The sequence below is a fragment of the Mirounga leonina genome, unplaced genomic scaffold (assembly GCF_011800145.1).
Source record: "Mirounga leonina isolate KUSES-001 unplaced genomic scaffold, KU_Mleo_1.0 Mir_507, whole genome shotgun sequence".
In the NCBI taxonomy this organism is placed as follows: domain Eukaryota; kingdom Metazoa; phylum Chordata; class Mammalia; order Carnivora; family Phocidae; genus Mirounga; species Mirounga leonina.
The window spans coordinates 4,701,055-4,729,032 of record NW_023270789.1 but is presented as its reverse complement, the minus strand read 5'-3'; the positions used below and the strand labels follow the sequence as shown (position 1 = coordinate 4,729,032).

Sequence of the window (27,978 nt, the reverse complement as noted above, 5' to 3'; positions counted from 1 at the left end):
CTTCTTCTCTGTGTTAGAAAAGCCCATTATGTTTCCTGCTCCTAAGAGTAATCGCTTTATGAAGAAGAGGTCATATAGTATCCAGGGCCTGGTGCTTGAATTCTCTGGTTGGGAGACATGGTGTGGGCAGGGGTTCTGGTGATCTTCTGGGAAAGGGGCCCACCATGCTGGGACTGAGGCAAACTTGACTGAGAAGGGCAGTACCGCCATGGTGCAGGGGTATGCGACTTGGTGTAAGCAGGGTACACAGCCAGTGTCAGTGCTGCCCTATTTACCGCAATTGGCTCTGTATTTATACTGAGGGGTGCAGGAAGGAAATGGAGCCAGCCAGCCCCCTTGTCTCTGAAGGGGAGTCTCCATGCACACTGCTACTTAGGGAAGCACTCTGAGAAGAGTAAATAATCTCCTCACTGGTTTGCCCCAGGCATTTTTCAGATCGATCACTGTTTGCCTCTGGTTTGTTTGCCTGCCTTCTTTCCAGGAGCAGGGCAGTGCCCTCTAGGCTCTATCCCAGCCAAGCCTGCTGAGTTTTTTGTTTTTTGTTTTTGTTTTTTTAAATTTTATTCTTATGTTAATCCCCATACATTACATCATTTGTTTTAGATGAAGTGTTCCATGATTCATTGTTTGTGCACAACACCCAGTGCTCCATGCAGAATGTGCCCTCCTCAATACCCACCACCAGGCTAACCCATCCTCCCACCCCCCTCCCCTCTAGAACCCTCAGTTTGTTTTTCAGAGTCTATTGTCTCTCATGGTTCGTCTACCCCTCCGATTTCCCCCGCTTCATTCTTCCCCTCCCGCTACCTTCTTCTTCTTCTTTTTTTTTTTTTCTTAACATATATTGCATTATCCGTTTCAGAGGTACAGATCTGAGATTCAACAGTCTTGCACAATTCACAGCGCTTACCAGAGCACACACCCTCCCCAGTGTCCATCACCCAGTCACCCCATCCCTCCCACCCCACCCCCCACTCCAACAACACTCAGTTTGTTTCCTGCGATTAAGAATTCCTCATATCAGTGAGATCATATGATACATGTCTTTCTCTGTTTGACTTATTTCACTCAACATAATACCCTCCAGTTCCATCCACGTGGTTGCAAATGGCAAGATCTCATTCCTTTTGATGGCTGCATAATATTCCATTGTATAGATATACCACATCTTCTTTATCCATTCATCTGTCGATGGACATCTTGGCTCTTTCCACAGTTTGGCTATTGTGGACATTGCTGCTATAAACATCGGGGTGCACGTAGCCCTTCGGATCCCTACTTTTGTATCTTTGGGGTAAATACCCAGTAGTGCAATTGCTGGAAGCCTGCTGAGTTTTAAAACTCCAGGCTTTAGGGATGTGGTGTGGACAAGGGGCCTGCACTGGTCTTCTGGGGAAGGATCTTGTCACCCTAGGACTAAGGCAGGCTTGACTGAGCAGGCCAGTTGTGGCAGAGCACAGGGGTATGGGACTTGGTGTAAGCAGGTTAGGCAGTCAGTGTTGGGGCTGAGCTGCTTCCCACAGGTGGCTCTGCATTTATGCTGAGGGGCAGGGGAGAGAAATAGTGCCAGCCAGCTCCTTTGTCTTCAGAGAGGTGTCTCTGTGAATGTTACCTCTTAGGGATGTGCTCTAAGAAGAGTGAATAATCTCCCCTCTGTGTGCTCCAGGTGTTCTTCAGATCCCTGTTTCCATGTGGTCTGCCCCCAGGTTTTTTTTTGCCTGCCTTCTCTCTAGGAGCAGGGGAACACCCTCAGGGCTCCATATCTGCCAAGCCCCCTGACCTTTAAAACACCAGTCTTTAAACCCTCCTGGTTGCAAGAACTCACAAAAATCAGTCCCTCTCATTTTCCCAGCCAATGGCTTTGGGGAAACATTCTCCTTGTGAGTTTCCTTGTGTTCTCCTCTCTCTCTCTCTCTCTCTCTCTCTCTCTCGCTCTTCTCCATGATCATGGCTTCCCCCCCTTCACAGCACCTACGACAGTTTTCCCCCCATACCACATCTTTGCACTCCCTACCTTCCTCATGGCCTCTTCTTTCCCTCTAGTTATGCAGTTTTGTCAGTCTTCAGGTTGATTTCTGGGGTATTTAGAATGATTTGATAGTTATCTAGTTGGCTTCAGGGGATGAGATGAGTCTAGGGTCCTCCTACTATGCCATCATCTTAGCTCCCCCAACCTCTACTTTAATTTTTTGAGGAAACTCCGTACTGTTTTCTGTGGTGGCTGCATCATTTTGCATTCCCACCAACAATGCATGAAGGTTCTCTTTTTTCTACATCTTTCCTAACACTTGTTATTTCTTGTCTTTTTGATAATAGCCAGTATGACAGGTATGAGGTGATATCTCATTGTGGTTTTGATTTGTATTTCTCTAATGATTAGTGAAGTTGAGCATCTTTTCATGTGTCTGTTGGCCATCTGTATGTCTTCTTTGGTGAAATGTCTTTTCAGATTCTCTGCCCATTTTTTTATTGGTTTGTTTTTTTATATTGAGTTGTGTGAATAACTAATGATATTTTTAATGTCTCTGTAGTTTTGCCTTTTACAGAATTCCAGAATGTCATATAGTTGGAATAATATAGTATGTAGCCTTTTCAGATTGCCTTTTTTCACTTAGTAATATGCATTTAGGGTTCCTCCATATTTTTTCATGGCTTGGTAGCATTTTTGTAGCTACTGCTGAATAATATTCCTTTGTCTGGATATACCACAATTTGTTTATCCTTCACCCCTTGAAGGATATCTTGTTGGCTTCCAAGTTTTGACAGTTATGAATAAAGCTGCTATTAACATCTGTGTATAGGTTTTTGTGTGGACATGGTTTTCAAGTTTTTTTGGGTAAACCCCGAAGAGTGAGATTGCTGGATCATATGGTAAGAGTATGTTTAATTTTGAGAGAAACTGCCAAACTGTCTTCCAAAGTGGCTGCAGCATTTTGCCTTCCCACCAGCAATGAATGAGAGTTCCTGTTGCTCCAAATTCTTTTAGTAATGTCATTGTTCTAGATTTTGACCATACTAATAGGTGAGTAGTGATATCTCTTTGCTGTTTTAATTTGCATTTCCCTGATGACATATGATGGGAAGCCTCTTTTCATATGCTTATTTGCCATCTGTGTGTCTTCTTGGTTGCAGTATCTCTTCAGATCTTTTGTCTGTTTTTAAAATCAGATTGTTAGTTTTCCACGGTTGAGTTTTAAGAGTTCTTTGTATATTTCAGATAACAGTCTTTTACCTGATGTGTCTTTTGCCAATATTTTCTGCCAGTCTGTCTTCTCAATCTTTTGACACTCTTGGCTTTTTAGCTATACTTTTATTTTTAGTGATTGCTCTAAGATTTGCAACATCTTCAACTTATCATAGCTTACCTTCAAATAATGTTATAGCACTTCACACATAGTATAAGAATCTTACAGAAATACATTTCCATTTTCCATTCTTGTCCTTTGTTCTGTTCTTGACATGTAATTTACTTTTTTAAAAAATATATTTTATTTATTCATTTGACAGGGAGAAAGAGAGCACAAGCAGGGGAAGTGGCAGAGAGAGAGGGAGAAGCAGACTCCCCACTGAGCAGGGAGCCCGATGCGGGGCTTGATCCCAGCACCCTGGGATCATGTCCTGAGCCAAGGCAGACGCTTAACCGACTGAGCAACCCAGAGGCCCTATAATTTACTTTTTTATAACATATGTTACAAATCCCACAATACATTGTTACTTTTGCTTCAAGCTGTCAGTTGTCTTTTTTTTTTTTAAGTTAGGTGAAAATTACATAATAAAATTAAACATTTTAATGTGAACAGTTCTGTGGTATTTAATACATTCACAAGGTTGTGCAAGCACTACCTTTATCTAGTTTCAAATCACTTTTATAACCCCAAAAGAATACCCATTTGCTGTACCCATTTGCTGTTATTCCCTGTTCCCACTCCCTGAAGCTCTTGGTAACTACCAGTGTGCTTTCTGTCTTTATGGATTTACCTATTCTGTATATTTCAAATAAATGGAGTTGCACCATATGTGATCTTTTGTGTCTAGCTTCTCTCACTTCAATTTTTTTTTTTTTTAAGATTTTATTTAGTCATTTGACAGAGAGAGACACAGCAAGACAGGGAACACAAGCAGGGGGAGTGGGAGAGGGAGAAGCGGGCTTCCCACCCAGCAGGGAGCCCAATGCGGGGCTCGATCCCAGGACCTTGGGATCATGACCTGAGCCGAAGGCAGACGCTTAACGACTGAGCCACACAGGCACCCCTCACTTCAATTGTTTTATACACGCATGTAGTGAAGGAAGTTAACTGCACTATTTATTATTTCTTGGGTACCACAGATTAATTTGCTAACAGAATCTTTTATTGATTTTTGCATATAAAATACTGTGAACTTCTTTTAAAATAAAAGGTGTACTAAACAAAGATGAGAAAAGTTGAAATAATTTTTGGTGAGATTAATAACCAAAAATTAGTGTTAAATTGTTGATTAATATTGTTGATTAGCTGCTAGGAAATGGCTACACATGTTATTATGAGTACAGAGAAATACTATCTAATTACTAAGAGTTTATATGAAGTAACAAAAATAGAGTGAATGATATTACACTAAGGGATCAAGAGATAAGTTTTTATATACAGGAAAGAAAATTTGATACTGATCTGACTTTATAACACTATGAATTTTATTACTGAAGATGCTAGTAATTCCTATTAACATTTATATATAAACTTAATTTCAAAAATGTTTTGAAATGGTTGGAAAAAGCTTATGTAAATTCATATAAATCTGGCATTTTAGGGGCTTTAAAATGTTCCCAGAAGAGAGAAGCAAATTGACATAATTTTTATACATATTAAATCAATTTTGTCTCTCTACTTGGGAGCTTCAGGATAATGAAATGGTCAACATGCACATTAGGTCCAACTCTACTTGCTATCATTTATCTCTACTGTTTAAGAAAAAAAGCATTAGAAAGAGTTTAATAAACAGGTTTTGCTTCAAATGGCAGACTAGTCTAAGGTGACCCTCTCAATTCAGATAGATAAACTATTAAAAAAAAAAAAACTGTTGCACAGGGTTTTTAGAATTTTATGGAAGTAGAGCAAGCTAGAAAATCAGTAAGTCCCAGATTCATATTCCAATGTCGCTCCTCTGTTTAGCTAATTGAAGATTGTGGGTGGCTTTTTTTTTCCCTTTTAAAATGAGTTAAAATTTTAATGCAATATAAGGACATCAGGAAACTTGAGTTTTAGCCTGCCTCTGCCTGTAACTATCTATAGAACATCAGAGCAGTTGGGGCGCCTGGCTGGCTCAGCTGGTAAAGCATGTGACTCTTGATCTCAGGGTGGTGATTTAAAGCCCCATGTTGGGCATGGAGCCTACTTAAGAAAAAAAAATGCAAAAAAAAAAAAAAAAAAATCCAGAACATCAGAGTAGTTAATAACATCTCTATGTTTCTAATTATAAACTCTGGGAAAAGCATATCTATTTCCATTTATTTACGCATTCAATAAATATTAATTGAACATCCAGTATATGTAATAGGCTGGTTTGAATTCTAAGGATACAGTGATGACCAAGACAGATAATCCCCTCCATTTAGGGTGCTTACATCCTACTTGGAAGGGGAGAAATAGAGAATAAACATGTTAACCAATAACAGAACATCAAAGTTTTAAGTTCTATGAAGAAAGTATGAGATAATGGATTAAAAAATGACAGCGTCGGCGCACATGGGTGGCTCGGTTGAGGATCTGAATTTGGCTCAGGTCATCTCGGAGTCCTGGGATTGAGCCTGGTGTCAGGCTCCCCGCTCAGCAGGGAAATCTGTTTGTCCTGCTCTTCTGTCCCTCCCCCTCCCCCTGCTCGTGCCCTCTCTTTTTCTCAAATAAATAAAATCTTAAAAAAAAAATAAATGACAGGGCCAAGGTGCTATAGTAGACTTGGTGAAGGAAGGCTTTTCTGAGGAAGTAGTTTTTAAGCTGACCTGATGAGGAAGCTATTTGGAGAGCTGGTGAAAGAGCTCTTCATAAGGAACAATAGCAAATGAAAAAGTCCTGTTAGAAGAACAAGTTTAGAATGTTCAAAGGAACATTGTAAGTAATGGGTAGAGTGTGAGAGTGGTATGACATGAAGCCAGAAAAGTGGGCACACATCATTTCTACAGATTGGATTTTAAAAATGGCTTTGTTGAGGAATAGTTGACATACAATAAACTGCATGTATTTGCTCCCTATGGGCTGCCATAATAAAGTACCACAAACTGAGTGGCTTAAACAACAGAAATTTATTGTCTCACAGTTCTAGAGGCTAGAAGTCTGAGATAAGATGTTAGTAGGGCCAGGCTCCTTCTGATGGTGCTGGGAAAGGATCTGTTCCAAGTCTATGTCCTAGCTTCTGATAGTTTTTTGCCTTGTGGCAGCATAATTCCAATCTTCATTTGGCATTCTCCCTGTCCATGTGTCTGTGTCCAGATTTCCCCTTTTTATAAGGATACCAATCAGTTGGATAAGGAGACTACCCTACTCCAGAATTGCATCTTAACTAATTACATCTGCAGTGCCCCTGTTTCCCAAATATGGTCACATTTCAGAGATATTAGGGGTTAGGACTTCAACATATGAAATTTGGGGTACACAATTCAAATCATAACAGTGCCTATATTTAAAGTACATAATTTGATGGGTTTTGACATATGTATATGCTGTCACAATCAAGATAACATCACAATCAAGATAATAAATATATTCATCCCCCCTAAAAGTTTCCTCTACCCCTTTGCAACCTCTCTTTTCTGCTCTTCCTTCCCGTTCCCCATATTAGGCACTCACTAATTTGCTTTTTCTCTTATGATTAATTTGTATTGTCTAGAATTTTCTATAAACAGAATCATAGTGAGACATACTTTTTTTTTGGTCTGGCTTTTTCACATAACAATTACATTTTGAGATTCATCCATGTTATTACTGTATCAATAGTTTATTCCTATTTATTGAAAATATTCCATTGTATGTATATATCATCATTTTTTTAATCACCTTTGGATGGACATTAGGGTTGTTTCTAGTTTTTGGCTTTTACAAATAAAAATGTTATGAATGTTTGTATATAAGTCTTTGTAGGAACATGTCCTTTGATTTCTCTTGGGTAAGTAGCTAAGAGTGGGATGGCTGGGTCATAATATAGGTGTATGTTTAACTTTTTAAGAAATTGCCTATTTGGGGCGCCTGGGTGGCTCAGTCATTAAGTGTCTGCCTTCAGCTCAGGTCATGATCCCAGGGTCCTGGGATCGAGCCCCATGCCAGGCTCCCTGCTCTGCGGGAAGCCTGCTTCTCCCTCTCTTGCTCCCCCTGCTTGTGCTCCCTCTCTGGCTGTCTCTCTCTCTCTGTCAAATAAATAAAATCTTAAAAAAAAAAAAAAAAGAAATTGCCTATTTGACAAATTATACCATTTTATATTTCCACCAGCAGTGTATGAGAATTTCAGTTGTTCCACATCCTTGCTAACACTTGATATGGTCAATTTAAAAATTTTAGACATCCCAAGAAGTGTGCAGTAGCACATCACTGAAGTTTTAATTTGCATACTCCTAAGACTCATGATGAACATTTATTTATTGACATAAAATGGAACATTAGTTTCAGGTATACAAAGTGATTTGACAAGTCTATAGGTATGCTATCCTCACCACAAGTATAGCTACTATCTGTCACCATACAATGCTATTATGATACCATTGATTATATTCCTTCTGTTGCACATTTTATTCCTGTGACTTATTCATTCTGTAACTGGAAGCCTGTATCTCCCACTCCCCTTCACCCATTCTGCCCATCCTCGCACCCCCTTCCCTCTGGCAACCATCAGTTTGTTCTCTGTATTTATGGGGCTTTTTCTGCTTTTTATTTGTCTATTCATTTCTTTTATTTTTTATACTCCATGTGTAAGTGGGATTATATGGTATTTGTCTTTTTCTGTCTGATTTATTTCACTTAGCATAATACCCTCAAGGTCTATCCATGTTGCAAATGCAAGATCTCTTTCTGTTTAATGGCTGAATATTCCATGGTACATATATACTGTATCTTCTTTACCCATTTATCTACCAATGGACACTTGGGTTGCTTCCATATCTTGGCTATTATAAACAATGCTGCAATAAAGATAGGAGTGCATATATCTTTTCAAATTAGTGGGTTTTTTTTTTTCCTTTGGGTAAATAGTAATGGAATTAACTGAATCATGTGGTATATGAATTTTTAATTTTTTGAGGAACTTCCATATTGTTTTCCACAGTGCATAGTTTTTATGGTTTAGTCTGTTAGTATAGTGAATTACATTGATTGAATGCAAATTAAACTTGCATTCCTAGAATAAATTCTATTTGGTCATGTTTTATCCTTTTATATATTATTTGATTTGATCTGCTAAAATTTTGTGAAGAATTTCATGAAGGTTATTGTCTATGGTTTTCTTTTCTTATAATGTCTTTGTCTAGCTTTGGTATCAGGATAATGTTGGCTTCATATAATGTATTGTGATGTACTTCCTTCTCTTCACATTTTTGAAGAATATGAGTTTGTATACAACTGGTAACGTAGTTCTCATCATATGAGTTAAGAAATGTTCCATTGTCTGTTACTTTCTGGATTTGTGTAAATTTTGTGGTATTTCTTTTCTAAAAGTTTGGTGGAATTTCCCTAGTGAAGTCATTTGAGCCTGGAATAGTATTTCTGGGAATGTTTTTAACTACAAATTCAATTTCTTTAATAGATAAAGGGCTATTCAAGTAATCTTTTTTTTTTTTTTTAGCATTAGTTTGTGTCTTTCACAGAATCTGTCAACTTTATCTGAATTGTTGATTTTTTTGACATAAAGTTCTTCATAATACTCTTATTGTTTTATTTTTTATTTTTATTTTTTAAGTTTTATTTAAGTAATCTCTATATCCAGTATGGGGTTCAAACTCATGACCCTGAGATCAAGAGTTGCATGCTCTTATGACTGAGCCAGCCAGCAGCCCCCACCATTTACTATTTTAATACCTGTAGAGACTGTAGTGATGTCACCTCTCTCATTTCTAATCCTAGTAATATGTGTTTATCTTTTTCCTTATCAGTATGGCTAGAGGATTATTGATCTTATTGATCTTCTCAAGGGATTAACTTTTAGTTTCACTGATGTTTTTCTACTGTTTTCTTGTTTTTTATTTAATTCATTTTCTTTTTGACCTTTATTTCCTTTCCTTTGCTTATTTTGGGCTTATTTTGCTCTTCTAGGTTCTTAAGATGGAAGCTGAAGTCATTTTTTGAGACCATTATCTTTTCTAAGGCATTATCTTCCCAGGCATGCAGTGGTATAAATTTCCCAATAAGTTCTGCTTTAGTTGCATATCCCAAATTTTTATGTGTTGTGTTTTAATTTTCATTCTATTCAAAATGCTTTCTAATTTTCCCTTCAAATGTTTTTTTCAACCCAGGGGTTATGTAGAGTGTGTTATTTAGTTTCTAAATATTTGAGGTTATTCCTGATAACTTTTTATTACTGATTTGTAATTTAATTCCATTTTTGTCAGAGATTATACTTTGTATGACTTGAATCTTTTTATAAGAATGTGTATTATATTGTTTTTGGATAGAATGTTCTACAAATATCAATTAGGATATGTTGGATAATATTGTTTAAATCTTCTCTCTCTCTTTTTTAAGATTTTATTTATTTATTTATTTGACAGAGAGAGGGAGAGCACAAGTAGGGGTAGCAGCAGGCAGAGGGAGAAGCAGGTTCCTCTCAATGCAGGGCTCAATCCCAGGGCCCTGGGATCATGACCTGAGCAAAATGCAGATGCTTAATGACTGAGCCCCCCAGATGCCCCTAAATTTTCTCTATCTTTAATAATTCTCTGTCCTTATCTATCAAAAGTTGAGAGAAGGGCATTGAAATTTCCACTTATAGTTATGGTTTTGCAGATTTCTCTTTGAAGTGCTATCATTGTTTCATGTAATTTGAAGCTTTGTTACTATATGTCCTCTTGATGGATTGGCTTCTTTATAATTTTCAAATGACACTTTTTAACCCTGGTAATGTTCTTTGAAATCTAGTTTGTTTTATATTAATATAGTTACTCCAGCTTTCTTACTCCATCTATATTGATGCTAGTATAGTATATCATTTTATATTTTTAACTTGTAACCTACATGTTTAAAGTAGGTTTGTTATAGGTGGCATATAATTGAGTAGGTTTTTTCCCCCTCCACTCTGACAGTCTATGCCTTTTGTTTTTTTTTTAAAGATTTTATTTATTTATTTGAGAGAGAGAATGAGAGAGAGAGAGAGAGAGCATGAGAAGGGGGAGGGTCAGAGGGAGAAGCAGACTCCCTGCTGAGCAGGGAGTCCGATGCGGGACTCGATCCCAGGACTCCAGGATCATGACCTGAGCCGAAGGCAGTGGCTTAGCCAACTGAGCCACCCAGGCGCCCTTAATTGGTGTTTTTATAACATGTGTTAGTTTGCTGAGTGAGAAATTACCACAACAGCCATTTAAAACAACATAAATTTATAATTTCATAGTTTACATGGATCACTGGTCTGGTGCATCCTACGTGGGCTCCCTGCTCAGGGCTTCACAAGGCTGACATCAAGGTGCCAGTAGGCTGCATCATCATCTGGAGACTTGATTATGGAAAGATCTGCTTCCAAGCTCCCTCAAATTGTTGGTATAATTCAGTTCCTAGCAGCTGTATGAGTTCTTGCTTATGATCAGGGGCTACTCTCAGCTCCTTGCCATTTGGCCCTCTCCTCAACATGGCAGTTTGCTTCTTCAAGACCAAGAGGAGGTTATCTGTTATAGCTTTGAATCTTTCTTTTTCTGTTTCTGATCTTCTTTTAAAAGAGCCTACCCATATTTGCAAATATCTTCTCTCATTCTGTGGGTTGTCTCTTTGTTTTGTTGACTGTTTCCTTTGTTGTGCAGAAGCTTTTTAAGGGCTGGGATCCAAGATCTATAAAGAATTTCTCAAACTCAACACCCAAAAAACAAATAATCAAGTCAAAAACTGGGCAGAAAATATGAAAAGACACTTCTCTGAAGAAAACTTACAAATGGCTAACAGACACACAAAAAAATGTTCATCATCATTAGCCATCAGGGAAATTCAAATCAAAACCACATTGAGATACCACCTTACACCAGTTAGAATGGCAAAAATTGACAAGGCAAGAAACAATAAATGTTGGAGAGGTTGTAGAGAAATGGGAACCCTCTTACACTGTTGGTGGGAATGCAAGTTGGTACAGCCACTTTGGAAAACAGTGTGGAGGTGCCTCAAAAAATTAAAAATAGAGCTACCCTATGACCCAGCAATTGCACTCCTGGGTATTTACCCCAAAGACACAGATGTAGTGAAAAGAAGGGCCATATGCACCCCAATGTTCATAGCAGCAATGTCCGCAATAGTCAAACTGTGGAAAGAGCCCAGATGCCCTTCAACAGGTGAATGGATAAAGAAAGGATGAATACCCAACTTTTACATCAACATGGATGGGACTGGAGGAGATTATGCTAAGTGAAATAAGTCAAGCAGAGAAAATCAGTTATCATATGGTTTCACTTATTTGTGGAACATAAGGAATAGCATGGAGGACTTTAGAAGAAGGAAGGGAAAAAGGAAGGGGGGGAATGGGAGGGAGAGATGAACCATGAGAGACTATGGACTCTGAGAAACAAACTGAGGCACAAACTTGGGGGGGGGGATGGGTTAGCCTGGTGATGGGTATTAAGGAGGGCACGTACTGCATGGGGCACTGGGTGTTATACGAAAATAATGAATTGTGGATCACTACATCAAAAACTAATGATGTATTGTATGGCGACTAACATAAAAAAAAAAAAAATACCCCAAGAGCCTACCCATAATCAAGGGAGGGAATTATACAGGGTGTACATAATAGGAGTCAGGAATCTTAGGGGCTCTCTGAGATTCTGCCTACTACAGACTATTTAAATTAATGCAATTATTGATATGGTTGGATTTAAATTTATCATCTTGTTGTTTTCTATTTCACCCATCTGTTTTGTTGTTGTTGTTACCTTTTCTCTTCTTTTTATGACTTCTTTTGGATTGAGCATGTTTTATAATTCTATTTTATTTACTTTGTTGGCTTATTACCTATAATTCTTTGTTGTGTTAATAGTTTAAGTATTATGTCTTCATTCATCTTTAACTTAATCTTAGGCTACCTTCACGTGATATTATATCATTTTACATGGGGTATAAGAACATTATAACAGAATACTCCCATTTCTGCCTCTTGGCCATTGTGTTATTATTGTCATATAATTTACTTCTTCATATATTATGACCCCTATATTAGTATTATTTGTTCCCTAAGCATTCAATTATCTTTTAAAGAAATGTAAATAATGATACAAAAATATCTTATGCATGTAATTACCATTTCCAGTGCTCTTCATTCCTTTGTCTAGGTTTCCATCTGCCTTCATTCCCTTCTGCTTATGGTGCAGATCTGTTGGTGATAAATTCTTTCAGGTTGTGATTGTATATGTCTGGGAAAGTGTGTATTTTCCCTTCATTTTTGAAAGATACTTTTGCTGACTTAAGAATTCTGTGTTGATAGTTTTTTTTCTTTCAGTATTTTATTTTTTTTATTATTATGTTATGTTAATCACCATACATTACATCATTAGTTTTTGATGTAGTGTTCCATGATTCATTGTTTGCATATAACACCCAGTGCTCCATTCAGAACATGCCCTCCTTAATATCCATCACCAGGTTAACCCATCCCCCCACCCCCCTCCCCTCTAGAACCCTCGGTTTGTTCTTCAGAGTCCATAGTCTCTCATGGTTCGTCTCCCCCTCTGATTTCCCCCACTTCATTCTTCCCCTCCTGCTATCTTCTTCCCTTTTTTTTTTTTTTTAAACATATAATGTATTATTTGTTTCAGAGGTTCAGGTCTGTGATTCAACAGTCTTACACAATTCACAGCACTCACCATAGCACATACCCTCCCCAGTGTCTATCACCCAGCCACTCCATCCCTCCCACCCCCCACCACTCCAGCAACCCTGTTTGTTTCGTGAGATTAAGAATTCTCCATATCAGTGAGATCATATGATACATGTCTTTCTCTGTTTGACTTATTTCGCTCAGCAAAATACCCTCCAGTTTCATCCACATCATTGCAAATGGCAAGATTTCATTCCTTTTGATGGCTGCATAATATTCCATTGTATATATATACCACATCTTTTTTTTTTTAAGATTTTATTTATTTATTTGAGAGAGAGAAAGAGAGCACATGAGAGGGGGGAGGGTCAGAGGGAGAAGCAGGCTCCCAGCCGAGCAGGGAGCCCGATGCGGGACTCGATCCCAGGACTCCAGGATCATGACCTGAGCCGAAGGCAGTTGCTTAACCAACTGAGCCACCAAGGCGCCCTATACCACATCTTCTTTATCCATTCATCTGTCGATGGACATCTTGGCTCTTTCCACAATTTGGCTATTGTGGACATTGCTGCTATAAACATTGGGGTGCATGTACCCCTTCATATCCCTACATTTGTATCTTTGGGGTATATACCCAGTAGTGCAATTGCTGGATCATAGGGTAGCTCTATTTTCAACTTTTTGAGGAACCTCCATACTGTTTTCCAGAGTGGCTGCACCAGCTTGCATTCCCACTGACAGTGTAGGAGGGTTCCCCTCCCATTTCTGCCCCCCATTTTCATTTGGATTTCCCTGATGCCAAGCGATGCTGAGCACTTTTTCATGTGTCTGTTGGCCATTTGGATGTCTTCTTTGGAAAAATGTTTGTTCATGTCTTCTGCCCATTTCTTGATTGGATCATTTGTTCTTTGGGTGTTGAGTTTAAGAAGTTCTTTATAGATTTTGGATACTAGCCTTTTATCTGATATGTCATTTGCAAATATCTTCTCCCATTCTGTCAGTTGCCTTTTGGTTTTGTTGACTGTTTCTTCCACTGTGCAAAAGCTTTTTATCTTGATGAAGTCCCAACAGTTTAGTTTTGCCCTTGCTTCCCTTGCCTTTGGCGATGTTTCTAGGAAGAAGTTGCTGCAGCTGAAGTCAAAGAGGTTGCTGCCTGTGTTCTCCTTTAGGATTTTGATGGACTCCTGTCTCACATTTAGGTCTTTCAACCATTTGGAGTCTATTTTTTTTTTTAAATATTTTTCTTTATTTATTTGAGAGAGAGAATGAGAGAGAGAGAGCATGAGAGGAGGGAGGGTCAGAGGGAGAAGCAGACTCCCTGCCGAGCAGGGAGCCAGATGCGGGACTCGATCCCGGGACTCCAGGATCATGACCTGAGCCAAAGGCAGTTGCTTAACCAACTGAGCCACCCAGGCGTCCCCTAGAGTCTATTTTTGTGTGTGGTGTAAGGAATTGGTCCAGTTTCATTCTTCTGTATGTGGCTGTCCAATTTTCCCAACACCATTTGTTGAAGAGACTGTCCTCTTTCCATTGGACATTCTTTCCTGCTTTGTTGAAGATTAGTTGACCATAAAGTTGAGGGTCCATTTCTGGCTCTCTATTCTGTTCCATTGATCTATGTGTCTGTTTTTGTGCCAGTACCATGCTGTCTTGATGATTACAGCTTTGTAATAGAGCTTGAAGTCCGGAAGTGTGATGCCGCCAGCTTTGCTTTTCTTTTTCAACATTCCTCTGATATTTTGGGGTCTTTTCTGGTTCCATACAAATTTTAGGATTATTTGTTCCATTTCTTTGAAAAAAGTGGATGGTATTTTGATGGGGATTGCATTGAATGTGTAGATTGCTTAGGTAACATTGACATCTTCACAATATTTGTTCTTCCAATCCATGAGCATGGAATGTTTTTCCATTTCTTTGTGTCTTCCTCAATTTCTTTCATGAGTATTTTATAGTTTTCTGAGTACAGATCCTTTGCCTCTTTGGTTAGATTTATTCCTAGGTATCTTATGGTTTTGGGTGCAATTGTAAATGGGATCGACTCCTTAATTTCTCTTTCTTCTGTCTTGTTGTTGGTGTATAGGAATGCCACGGACTTCTGTGCATTGATTTTATATCCTGCCACTTTACTGAATTCCTGTATGAATTCTAGCAGTTTTGGGGTGGAGTCTTTTGGGTTTTCCACATAAAGTATCATATCATCTGCAAAGAGTGAGAGTTTGACTTCTTCTTTGCCGATTTGGATGCCTTTGATTTCTTTTTGTTGTCTGATTGCTGTGGCTAGGACTTCTAATACTATGTTGAATAGCAGTGGTGATAGTGGACATCCCTGCCGCATTCCTGACCTTAGGGGGAAAGCTCTCAGTTTTTCCGCATTGAGAATGATATTTGCTGTAGGTTTTTCATAGATGGCTTTTATGATATTGAGGTATGTACCCTCTATGCCTATACTCTGAAGAGTTTTGATCAAGAAAGGATGCTGTACTTTGTCGAATGCTTTTTCTGCATCTATTGAGAGGATCATATGGTTCTTGTTCTCTCTTTTACCAATGTATTGTATCACATTGATTGATTTGTGGATGTTGAACCAACCTTGCAGCCCAGGGATAAATCCCACTTGGTCATGGTGAATAATCCTTTTAATGTACTGTTGGATCCTATTGGCTAGTATTTTGGTGAGAATTTTTGCATCCATGTTCATCAAGGATATTGGTCTATAATTCTCCTTTTTGATGGGGTCTTTGTTTGGTTTTGGGATCAAGGTAATGGTGGCCTCATAAAATGAGTTTGGAAGTTTTCCTTCCATTTCTATTTTTTGGAATAGTTTCAGAAGAATAGGTATTAATTCTTCTTTAAATGTTTGGTAGAATTCCCCTGGGAAGCCATCTGGCCCTGGGCTTTTGTTTGTTGGGAGATTTTTGATGACTGCTTCAATTTCCTTAGTGGTTATAGGTCTGTTCAGATTTTCTCTTTCTTCCTGGTTCAGTTTTGGTAGTTTACTTTTAGTTTGACTTGATTGTTCCAGTGAGAAATCTCCTGTCATCATTATCTTTGCTCTACTCTGCATTATATGTCTTTCTCTGGATGCTTTTAAGATTTTTCTCTTTTTTCCTGGCTTTAAGCAATTTAATTATTATGTATCTTGGTTTGATTTTCTTCACATTTCTTATGTTTAAGGCTCACTGGGCTTTTTGAATCTGTAGATTTGATCGTGTTTATAAACTTTTTTGGCCATTATATCTTCAAGTTTTTTTTTTTTTTTTTTCTATATCCCTTGCCTTTAGGAGTCCAACTACATACATTTTTTGGGATCTTGAAGTTGTTCCACAACTGAATCATTTATTCATTTTTTTCATTCTTTTTTCCTCTGTGTATTTTATTTAGAGTAGTTTGACTTGCTATGTCTTTAACTTTACTAATTTTTTTTTTCTTGGCAATGTCTCCTTTACTGTCAACTCATTTAAATGTATTTTTCATCACAACCATTGTTGTTTTCATCTTTAAAAGTTCAGTTTGGACCTTTTATATCTCCTGTCTCTATATGCTTAATCTTTCCTCTACTTGAACATATGGAAATTAGTTATAATATCTTTTCCCCAAGTTTATTTATTGAGGAATAATTGACAAACTAATTGTATATATTAAAATTATACAACATGATTTTATACACGCACACACGCACACATACATTGTGAAATAATTACCAAGATCCAGATAATTAATACATCCATAATCTAACATAGTTAAGTCTTTTTTCTTACATATTGAGAATGCTTAACATCTGCTCTGAGCAACTTTCAAGTATATACAATACTGTATTATTAGCTATAGCCATTATGCTGTACTGTAGATCCTCAGAAATTATTCTTCTTATAATTGGAACTTTATACCCTTTGACCTACATATCTCCATTTCTCCCTATCCTCCGCTCCTGGCAACCACCATTTTATTCTCTGTTTCTATGAAATTGCTTCTTTTTTCTTTTTAGATTCTGCATATAAGTGATACCATACAGTATTTGTCTTTGTCTGGCTTATTTCACTTAGCATACCGTCTTCCAGGTTCATCCATATTGTTGAAAAAAGACAGGATTTCCTTTTATTTTATGGCTGAATAATATTCTACTGCATACATATATACCACATCTCCTTTATCCATTATATGTTGACAAACACTTAGGTTGTTTTCATATCTTGGCTATTGTGAATAATGCTTCCATGAACATGGGAGTGCTGATATCTCTTTGAGATACTGATTTCATTTCCTTTGGATGTATATCCAGGAGTAGGATTAATGTATCATATGCTAGTTCTACTTTTAATTTTCTAAGAAACTACCCTTCTGTTTTCCATAGTAGCTACACCAATTTACACTACTACCAACAGTATATAAGGCTTTTCTTTTCTTCATCCTTGCTAACATTTTGTATCTCTTGTCTTTTGAATGATAGCTCGTCTTACAGGTATGGAGTGATATTTCACAGTTTAGATTTGCATTTCCGAATGATTAGTGATATTGAGCACCTTTTCATGTACCTATTGCCATCTGTATACCATCTTTGGAAAAATGCCTATTCAGGTCATTTGCCTATTTTTAAATTATATTATTTGCTTTTTTGCTATTTAGTTGTATGAGTTTTTATATATGTTGGATATTACCTCCTTAACAGATATCTGGTTTGCAAATATTTTCTCCCATTCTGTAGGTTACCTTTTCAATTTATTGACTGTTTCATTTGCTTTGCAGAAGTTTTTAAAATTTGATATAGTTCTACTTATTTAGTTCAGCTTTTGTTACCTGTGCTTTTAGAGTCAGATCCAAAAGATCATAGCCAAGACACATATCAAAGAGCTTTTTCCTGTGTTTTTTTCTAGGAATTCTAGTTTCAGCTCTTACATTTAAATTGTAATCCATTCTGAGTTGCTTTTTTTGAATAGTATAAGATAGGATCCAGTTTCATTTCTTTGCATATGGCTATCCTATTTTTTTTCAATATCATTTATTCAAGAGACTACCCTTTTCCATTGTGTGTTCTTGCCTCCTTGTCAAGGATTAGTTGACCATGTTTATATGGGTTTATTTCTGGGATCCCTGTTCTGTTCCACTCTTTTACATTTTTTTTAAATGTTACTATCATACTGTTTTGATTACTATATCTTTTATAATATAGTTTTAAATCAGGATGTGTGATGCCTATAGCTTTGTTTCTCTTTCTCAAAATTGCTTTAGCTATTCAGTCTTTTGTGGTTCTATACAAATTTTAGGATCATTTCTATTTCTTTGAAAAATGCCATTGGAATTTTGATACAGATTGCATTGACTTTGTAGAATGATTTAGGTAAATGGACATTTTAACACTATTACTTCTTCTAATCAATGAAAACAGGATATCTTTCCATTAATTTGTGACTTCTTCATTTGCTTTCATTAGTGTCTTATAGTTTTCAGTGTATAGGTCTTTCACCTCCTTGTTTAAACTTATTCCTCCTTGTTTAAATTTATTCCTAAGTATTTTATTATTTTTTGCTGCTATTTTATTTTTTTTAAACATTTATTTATTTATTTATTTATTTATTTGAGAGAGAGAGAATGAGAGAGAGAGCACATGAGAGGGGGGAGGGTCAGAGGGAGGAGCAGACTCCCTGCAGAGCAGGGAGCCCAATGCGGGACTCGATCCCGGGACTCCAGGATCATGACCTGAGCCGAAGGCAGTCGCTTAACCAACTGAGCCACCAAGGCGCCCATTTTGCTGCTATTTTAAATGAGATTGCTTTCTTAATTTTTCTTTCAGGTAATTTATTATTAATGTATAGAAATGCAAGTGACTTGTGTGTGTTAATTTTATATTTGGCAAATTTACTGAATTTATTATTTTTTTTTTCAAGTAACTTACTGAAGAGTATTTTCCATATCATTAAATATCCTTGTCCATTGTGCTTTTCAATAGATGCATAGTTTTGCATTTTATGCTCCTCCTACACACACACGATTGTTATATCCTTTTGATTGACCCCTTTATTATCACAGAATGACCTTCTTTGTTTCTTGTTATAGTTTTTTTTTTAATTATGTTATGTTAGTCACCATACAGTACATCATTAGTTTTTGATGTAGTGTTCCATGATTCATTATTTGCATCTAACACCCAGTGCTCCATGCAATACATGCCCTCGTTAATACCCATCACTGGGCTAACCTATCCCTCCACCCCCCTCCCCTCTAAAACCCTCAGTTTGTTTCTCAGAGTCCATAGTCTCTCATGGTTCGTCTCCCCCTCCAAATACCCCTGCTTCATTTTTCTCTTCCTTCTCCTAATGTCCTCCATGCTATTCCTTATGTTCCACATCTTGTTATAATTTTTTACTTAAAGTCTATTTTGTCTGACACAAGTATAGCTACTCCTGCTCTCTTTTGGTTTCCATTTGCATGGACTGTCTTTTTCCATCCTTTCATTTTTTAGCCTATGAATGTCCTTAAAGCTTAAGTGAGTCTCTTATAGGCAGCATATCATTGGGTCTTTGTTTTTTCCCCATTCAGTCCCTCTAAGTCTTTTAATTGGAGAATTTAAACCATTTACATTTAAAGCGATTATTGATATGTAAGCATTTACTATCACCATTTTGTTATTTTCTGATTGTTTTGTAGTTCTTTTTTGCCCCCTTTTCTTCTCTTGTCATCTTTCTTTGTGAATTGATGATTTTTTATAGTGGTATGCTTTGGTTCTTTTCTCTTTATTATTTGTATATCTATTATGGGTTTTTCTTTGTGATTATCATGGCATTTATATAAAACATCTAATGTTTGTAATTGTCTATTTTAAGCTGACAACTTTTCTTCATTTGCATAAAAAGTTCTACATATTTACTTGCCTCCCCCATTTTATGTTTTTGGTGCCCCAATTTATATATTGTGTATCCATTAACAAAATTTTTTTCAGCAGTTCTCTTTTAACTAACATACTAGAGTTCAATATGATTTACATATTCTTCAGTTCCAGAACTTCTGTTTAGTTATTTTTTATTATTTCTGTCTCTTTGTTGAACTTCTCATTTTTTCATGAGTTCATTGAATTGCCTACATTCCCTCGAATCTTGCTGAGCTTCCTTAAAGTAATTATTTTGGATTGTTTTTCAGGTAACTCCCAGATTTCTATTTCTTTGGGATTAGTTACTGAAAAATTTTGTATTCTTTTGGTAGTGTCATGTTTTGATGTTCTTTGTCTACTAATTCTGTTATCTGTACTATTTATGGGTCAGTTTCAATTGACTAATTTCCTTTTCATTATGAATTGTATTTTCTTGCTTCTTTGCCTGACTACTAACTTTTTAATTAAATGCCACATATTGTAGATTCTACCTTCTTGGGTGCCAAATATTGTTGCATGCCTATAAATATTCTTCGGCTTCGTTCATTGACAGTTATGCTATTTGCAAAGAGTTGATCCTTTTAGGTCTTGTTTGTAAGCTTTTTTTGGCAGGGTCAGAATAGCAGTTAGTTTAGGGCTAATTTTTCGCCTCGCTGAAGCAAAACTCTTCTGAGTATACTGCCTGATTTCCCATGAGTTAGGAGATTTTCCACTGTTGCTGGTGGGTACAAGCACTATACCTATCCCTGTGTGAGTCCCAGGACTATTCTCTTTAATCCTTCCAGATATTTCTTTTCCTAGCCTCATCTAATTTTATCACATGCATGAGTTTATCATTTACAACTGAATACTGAAAGGGATCCTCTGAAGATCTCCAGATTTCTGTGTGTAGTTCTCTCCTCTCCAGTATTCCTCTCTGTGAATTCTAGGACCCAGATTCCATGGACTCCCAAGTCCATCTCCTCATTTTGGGGACAGTGCTGGCCTCAGCCATGCATGGTACATCTCCCTGTACCACCTGCCAGAAACTTTCTCCAGGCAGTAAGCTGTAGTTCTCTTGTTTGTTTCCTATCTCTCTGGGATCACTTTTTGTCGTTGTTGCCTAATGTCCACTGTATGCAAAGCATTGTTTTATATATTTTGTCCTGCTTACAGTTATTTTAGGTGAGAGAGTAAATCTGGGCCAGAAGTGAAAGTTCAGTCTGCCTGGATTCTTTTAAGAGTATGAGATCATATCAGGCGCCTGGGTGGCTCAGTTGGTTAAGCGACTGCCTTCAGCTCAGGTAATGATCCTGGAGTCCCGGGATGGAGTCCCACATTGGGCTCCCTGCTCAGAAGGGGGTCTGCTTCTCCCTCTGACCCTCTTCCCTCTCGTGCTCTCTCTCTCTCTCATTCTCTCTCTCTCAAATAAATAAAATCTTAAAAAAAAAAAAAGAGTATGAGATCATATACATGATATTCCCTTTGAAAAGAAAATAATTACCCAAATATATGATATATTTTAATAGTTTTTTAAGTAATAGTAAAAGTATATATCAATTCTATTATACGTATATATATTTCTCAGGGATATGTATGTAAATGTGCTAGAAACTGAGTTCCTGAATTAATAATTTATACAACAGAGGTACTACTTCCGCTAGAAACAAACATCTAATGTTCCCAGTTACTGTACTGCTGTCTTAATATCTTGCTTGGAATCACATGAAGCAGGTTAAGTTTGGTATCTTCATTTCCACTTTTCCTGTTTTCAGAGTTTTTCTCTTATTACATAGTAACTTATATTTCTGAGATTTGGAGGCCTCTGGAATGGCTATTCCTGGTAAATATACCAGATTCTGCCTTGATCTCTCCATCCCACCACCAGGGAGACTCACCTATACCCAGACTCATTTTTTTTTTCATTAACCTTTGATAAAGACTAGGATAAATGAAGATCAATGGAGTTGTCAATAATCAAGAATAGTATCTATGATTTATTGAGTATCTACCATATGCCAGATGTCCTATTATTTTCTCTAATTCTTTTAAAACCACTAACCATGAGGAAGGTCTTGGGGAATCAAGAGAGGGCTTTCCAGAAGGTCTGCTTTCTCACTTAACTAATGAAGGATGAGTAGGAATTAGGTGGGATGAGGCATGGAGTGGGGGACCAGGCAGATGTTCTAGACAGAGAGAATGGCATATGAAAGGACTTGGAGGCAAGAGAGAAAGTGACTAATTTGAGGAATTCCTTTTAGTTTGGCTGAAGAACATAGAAAGAGGAGGGAGGAGGGAGAAGATAGGGGGAGGGGTGACAGATAAAACCAGAGAGACAAAATAGATTGCAAGGTATCTTGGGAAATAGATTACAAGTATCATTGTAATGGACTTTTTTTCTGAGGGCAATGGAAAATTCTCATTGAACTTTTGGCATATTACCTTGAACAGAGAGGAAAATGGATTGAAAGAAGTAAAATTGAGTACAGCCATGGGGATGGAGAAAAGTGTATGTTGTTTTAAAAAATTCAATAATTTTTTATTCATGCACTCCCTCAGCCATTTATGCATTAAACATATATAATAACTGCCTGCTACATACTAGGCAATCTGACAAAATAGTTATTAAATAAATAAGTGTTGAATTATTAAATTAGCTATCATTTATTAAGCACTTATTATATGGCAGACACTGTGTTAAGTGCTTTACATAAACACTGATATTACCTTTAAATAGGGGACAAAACGGAAATAAAGCTCAAGCATGCTAATGTCATAGTAGATGGCAGAGCCAGGATTTGATTTCAGATCAGTTTGACATCTTGTCAGATTTGGTCATTTACTTAAATGACTGTTCTTACACACATGTAAATTGTATTTATTATTTTTTCAAATCCTAAGATAAAACAATCAAATATTCTGAACTAATTAAGGATTTATTTTTGTTTTAATCAGCAACACATATGCTATTTGCCCTGGATTTCCATTAAAAAGTTGCCTTTGTTTTGTAGGTAAGCAATAATTTTATATATCTGTAAATGAGAATTTAGGCAAAATTTGGGGCACTCAAGACCGAAATAAATTCTTTATTCTCAAGACTAACTTAGATGGTATTGAGTTTTTTATTTTTTCTCCTTCTGTGTATATCCTTTGTTAGTATTAATAAATATTAATAAAGGATGTATTTAAAAGGGTAATTTTATTTTGAAATAGGAGAGAGGAAAATTCATGCTGTAATAATGTCAGAGTTTCCAGAGGAGTATGTTGTGAAATTGTTTGTCTAAACACATTTTATTTGAGGTTCAGTATGAATTTTCAATAGCTGTCTTTTCAGATAAGAAAGCAGTAATTCAAACGCAATTATATAAACAAGGAGATCAGAGAGGATTTATCCTGAAGGGTATAAAATGAACCAAGAGTTTTTAGTCTGGCTCATTATACGATCAGCTCCCCAATGCAAAGTAAGGTAGGTGTCTACACTGAGAAGGCTTTGTGAAATGAAATGTTCTCATTCTAATTCTTTTTTTCATTTTCACCATTTTAGTTGATATTCAAAAATGGCAAATTTTAAGTGATAATTTGCTTCTATAGCCTCTAAGAATTCTAATAATTGCTCCAAAATTGTTCAGTGGTCGGTAAAGGTAGGTAAACTACATATATAAGGATAAGAAAAATTTCATTGACTTCAAGTAAGAGGAATAACTGGTCAATTCCCTCATAAAGGCTAATTGATGTTCATGGCTTTCTCTGTCTATTTTGATTTAAACATTTTTATTAATTGAATAATCTGTATATTAAATCCTATAAATTACTAATGGTTATCTTTGATGATCATATACCTCTGGGGAAACTTACAGTAAATTCACTTTGGATAGTGTCCAATGTACATTCCCTGCCTTATAGTACATATTGGTTTCTAGAAAAATATATTGTTTTAGTGAAGTTCCTGGATTGCTTGTAGGGTGGGCAATTGATTCTTTTCATAGCATAGTAAGGAAATTGGAGAGAAAAAGTTGGCAGAGAAAATTGGAAGAGTAGAGAACAATGTGTTTATTAAGAATGAAGGTAGTAAGAACAAAAAGAGGGAGGGAGGGAGTGAGGGAGGGTAAGGTGGGGTAAGTGGTAAAGGAAAGAAGATATCTTATAATAAGGTAAAATGTTGAAAGTGTAGACAGATGGTCATGCCACTGAAAAAGGCATCTCTCATTATTTAGGGCCTGAAATCATATCATGCCTTCTGAGCTTAGGTGCTCAATAAATCATTTATCATGATTTTAAAAGAGGCAATTAAGTTGCAGAGATTAGAATCTAGGTGACAATAAAGGAGAAATTATGGCAGATCATATAGGGAGGTATTAACTAATACTGATTTATATAGTGTTATATAGTTACTAGTCTTTCTTCCATATCATTCCAAGAGCTTCACATATATTGTTTTATTCTTTTTATGATTTTAGGAAGGGGCATATGGAAAAATGAAGGCAAGAAGATATTAAGTTGCTCAGTTACACATAATTGTAATGAAATCTAGAAGCAGAATTCTAGATCACTGACTCATATAGAATAGGGACCTGACACTAGTTTATCACATAGAATTACAATCTATTTGTGCTGAAAAGACCTTCTCAATCATTTTCTGGTTCTAAGCCTTCCTTTTATAGATGAGGAAATTGAGGCTCAGAAAGATTCTGTAGGTAAAGTTTTACTATTTGCAACAAAGGGGAAAGAATAATTCTTACTTTTTTTAAATCCACAAAATTATACAGCTACCATTGCTAGTAATTCAGCCCTTTTAGTTTTTCCTTTTGTTAGTTTAGAGTTTTACATTTATAAGAGGAACTTTGAAAAAATATAGTATCCATAATGAATATGATAACAGTGGGTAAAAGTTCTAAAACAGTGTTTTCTCCTATAATTAAAAATAGGAAGGGAAAACTGAAGGGGGCGGGGGGTCAGAGGGGGAGACGAACAATGAGAGACTATGGACTCCGGGAAACAATCTGAGGGTTTCAGACTGGAGGGGGGTGAGGAGGGATGGGGTAGCCTGGTGATGGGTATTAAGGAGGGAACATGTTGTAATGAGCACTGGGTGTTATACACAAATAAAGAATCATTGAACACTACATCAAAAATTAATGATGTACTGTATGGTGACAAACAACACAATAAAAAAAAATAGGGTTGGGTTTACTTGCCTCTCTATGTTTTCCAGATGAGAAAATAAGGCCCAGACAGATTAAATATTTTAGTCAGTTTCTCATAGATCCATGGGAGATCTTGAAATAGAATTCTATTCCTTGACTCCAGAACTCACCACTAGATCACCACACATCTATTTTATGTAGAATCACAGAACTAAAATATGTGAGTTATTTTTTATGCAAAAACCCAGTAGTTGGCTGGCTAGAGAGGCAAGAACGATACGATCATGATGGCTGAGTATTTTATGTCATTTTTAGAGGATCTTCTAGGTCTGTGGCTCTAAAATAACAGAACCAATTCTGTACCATAAAGGGAGCTTACATTTGCAAAGCACTTGAGAAAACCAGACTCCATGAGGAAGGAATTCTTATATTTTTGCTCTTTAATTGAAATACCAAAACTTTCTGAAGAATACTTGAATATGCAACATTTTATCTAAAGGAGTTAACCAGGAAAACTTTTTTTTTTTAAGATTTTATTTATTTATTTGAGACAGAGAGAATGAGAGAGAAAGGGCACATGAGAGGGGGGAGGGTCAGAGGCAGAAGCAGGCTCCCCACCGAGCAGGGAGCCCGATGCGGGACTCAATCCAGGGACTCCAGGATCATGACCTGAGCCGAAGGCAGTCGCTTAACCAACTGAGCCACCCAGGCGCCCCAACCAGGAAAACTTTTTAATGGATTACTTCACTTCCTTGTTTATACAGAAGAAATTTTTGATAATTTTGTGTCTCGGAGTCATAATTTGGACTCTTTCAGAGCACTTAGAACAATATTTTTTTTATTAGTGCTCAATCTTATCTCCTCTGGTTAGACTGTCAGCCCTTGAAGTCAAGGACCATAGTTTATCCATTTTGTATTTCTCATTGCCTGGTTTAAATGCTCAGTATATATTTATCTAATTTATCTGCCATTAGTCATAACTTTATCCAGCTCATTATGATAACCAGAGTTGATATTGAACAAACTCTTCATTAGACAGGTTCTATTGATATACATATTCTTCTTCTGTCTGAGGCACAATGGACCCTCTGTTGTCTTCCATGCAGCCAAAACTTACTCTCCTTTCCTGGCTAACCAACAGTGGGTCTGTCCTTGATGGTCTTTCTCTGTGTCAACCTATATTTTTTGCATATCCTCAGAGTTGAAAAAAGGAGGGTTTCTAGATTTCTGCGCTAGCCCTTTAACACCAGTGGTGATTTTAGTTACCTATTCTGGACATTCTCTAGCTTTATCTTGTCTTCCTTGATAGACATTGGATAGAATTATATGCAAGATTATTTGCGCTGAGATGTACTGAAGTTTGATTATACTTTTTCTTAGTTTCTTTAGGCTTTCTGATTATGACTGGTCTGTTGGCCTTTTAAATCAATGAACTAAAGTTTTTAGAAAACTACAGTTCTGAGAAAGCCCCTACTGAGGCCTCGCTTTTAGCTGACATCTTATAATTAGAGGCAGGTATTCAGACTGTTTCCCTGAGTGAATTGTTTTACACTTAGTTGACATTATGTGTCTCTGCCACTGTTCTGTTGTGATGTTTCAGGCTTTCCTTTACACTGCCCAGTGTTGCTAAGTGACACTTGCAAGCAGGACCTTCACTATGTGAGTTCCTACATTATGAGGTATGTGACTCATAGTCACATCTAAATGCATAAAGAAAGGTTATTGAGAGTATTAACTACGTAAAAGCACCTAATATTGGGCCTAGAATGAAGTAGGCATTCAATAAATACAAATATTCACACACACACACACACACACACGCACGCGCACACATTTTAGCTCTTTCTAAATGTCACTTCTGAATGTCCTAAAGGATACATGTAAAAGATTCTTTAATTTTATCTTTGATTTAGCATGACTGCTATCTACCTGATGTCCATGCTTTTTGGCCTTGCATGTGGGCAAGTAATGTCTTTTTGTTTTCCAACTGAGTATACGATGCATGTCGAAAGGAAAGAGTGTGCTTATTGCCTAACCATCAACACCACCATCTGTGCTGGATATTGTATGACACGGGTATGTAGTTCATCTCACTTCTTTTGGCTGAAATTAGATAAACCTAGACTCAGTCCATTTCTATCCAGAAAGGAAATGAGATAAATAACAACCTCATTTCCTACATCTAATGGTTATTGGCTCCTTAGAGGTAGAGTCCCCAGGTTATAATATTATATTGATCTATTTAGCACAATTGGTACAGATAATTTCATGATAGTTTTACTTTCAGAATTTATTTAAACCTTATATTGTTCCCATGATCAAGGATAAAAGAGAGGGGTGTGTGTGTGTGTGTGTGTGTGTGTGTGTGTGTGTGTGTGATTTTTGTCTCTATAGGATTCAGTGTGGATATGTTGACTTGGTAATGGGGAATGGGACTAAGGAATCCTCCCCAGTCTTATTTGTGTCAAAGGAATATAAGTGAATTAACATTATGCTCCCTTTTCTGTTCTTTCATCAGGATATCAATGGCAAACTGTTTCTTCCCAAATATGCTCTGTCCCAGGATGTTTGTACATATAGAGACTTCATGTACAAGACTGTAGAAATACCAGGATGCCCACGCCATGTTCCTCCCTATTTCTCCTACCCTGTAGCTATAAGCTGTAAGTGTGGCAAGTGTGATACCGACTATAGTGACTGTATACATGAGGCCATCAAGACAAACTACTGTACCAAACCTCGGAAGTCCTATGTGGTGGGATTGTCCATCTAACTTAATAGTGATGTGACTTGCAAGTCAGTTAAATGTGTTCACCTGGAGTAGAATTAATAAAATATCAATATATTTCACAACACATTGTGTACATTTTGAATACTATTTCATCCAAATCTATACCCACACATGCATTAGAGAGCCTACAGGCTTTCGAAGAAAAGGTGAATGAAAGAGCCTTTTGAGCTCATATGAGGGAGAGTTTCCACATGAAAGGGCAGAGTGCAGGTAAAATGGCAAACAGGGATATGAAGTACTAA

At 36.9% G+C, this 27,978-nt stretch overlaps 1 protein-coding gene across 1 annotated transcript; it reads left to right on the top strand.

The window, feature by feature from the left end:
- The first annotated feature begins 3 nt into the window (after positions 1-3).
- Positions 4-27,798, top strand: TSHB (thyroid stimulating hormone subunit beta). Its single transcript, XM_034990286.1, has 4 exons — positions 4-107; positions 23,136-23,267; positions 26,859-27,021; positions 27,464-27,798. The coding sequence occupies exons 2-4, from the start codon at positions 23,209-23,211 to the stop codon at positions 27,716-27,718; spliced, it is 477 nt and encodes a 158-aa protein (XP_034846177.1). The 5' UTR covers positions 4-107; positions 23,136-23,208; the 3' UTR covers positions 27,719-27,798.
- The last annotated feature ends 180 nt before the right edge of the window (positions 27,799-27,978 follow it).

Coding starts and splice junctions, on each gene's coding strand:
- TSHB (XM_034990286.1), top strand. CDS start 23,209: ATGAACCAAGAGTTTTTAGTCTGGCTCATTATACGATCAGCTCCCCAA. Junction 23,268..26,858: donor GCTCCCCAATGCAAAGTAAG/GTAGGTGTCTAC, acceptor TCTTTGATTTAG/CATGACTGCTATCTACCTGA. Junction 27,022..27,463: donor CTGGATATTGTATGACACGG/GTATGTAGTTCA, acceptor TTCTTTCATCAG/GATATCAATGGCAAACTGTT.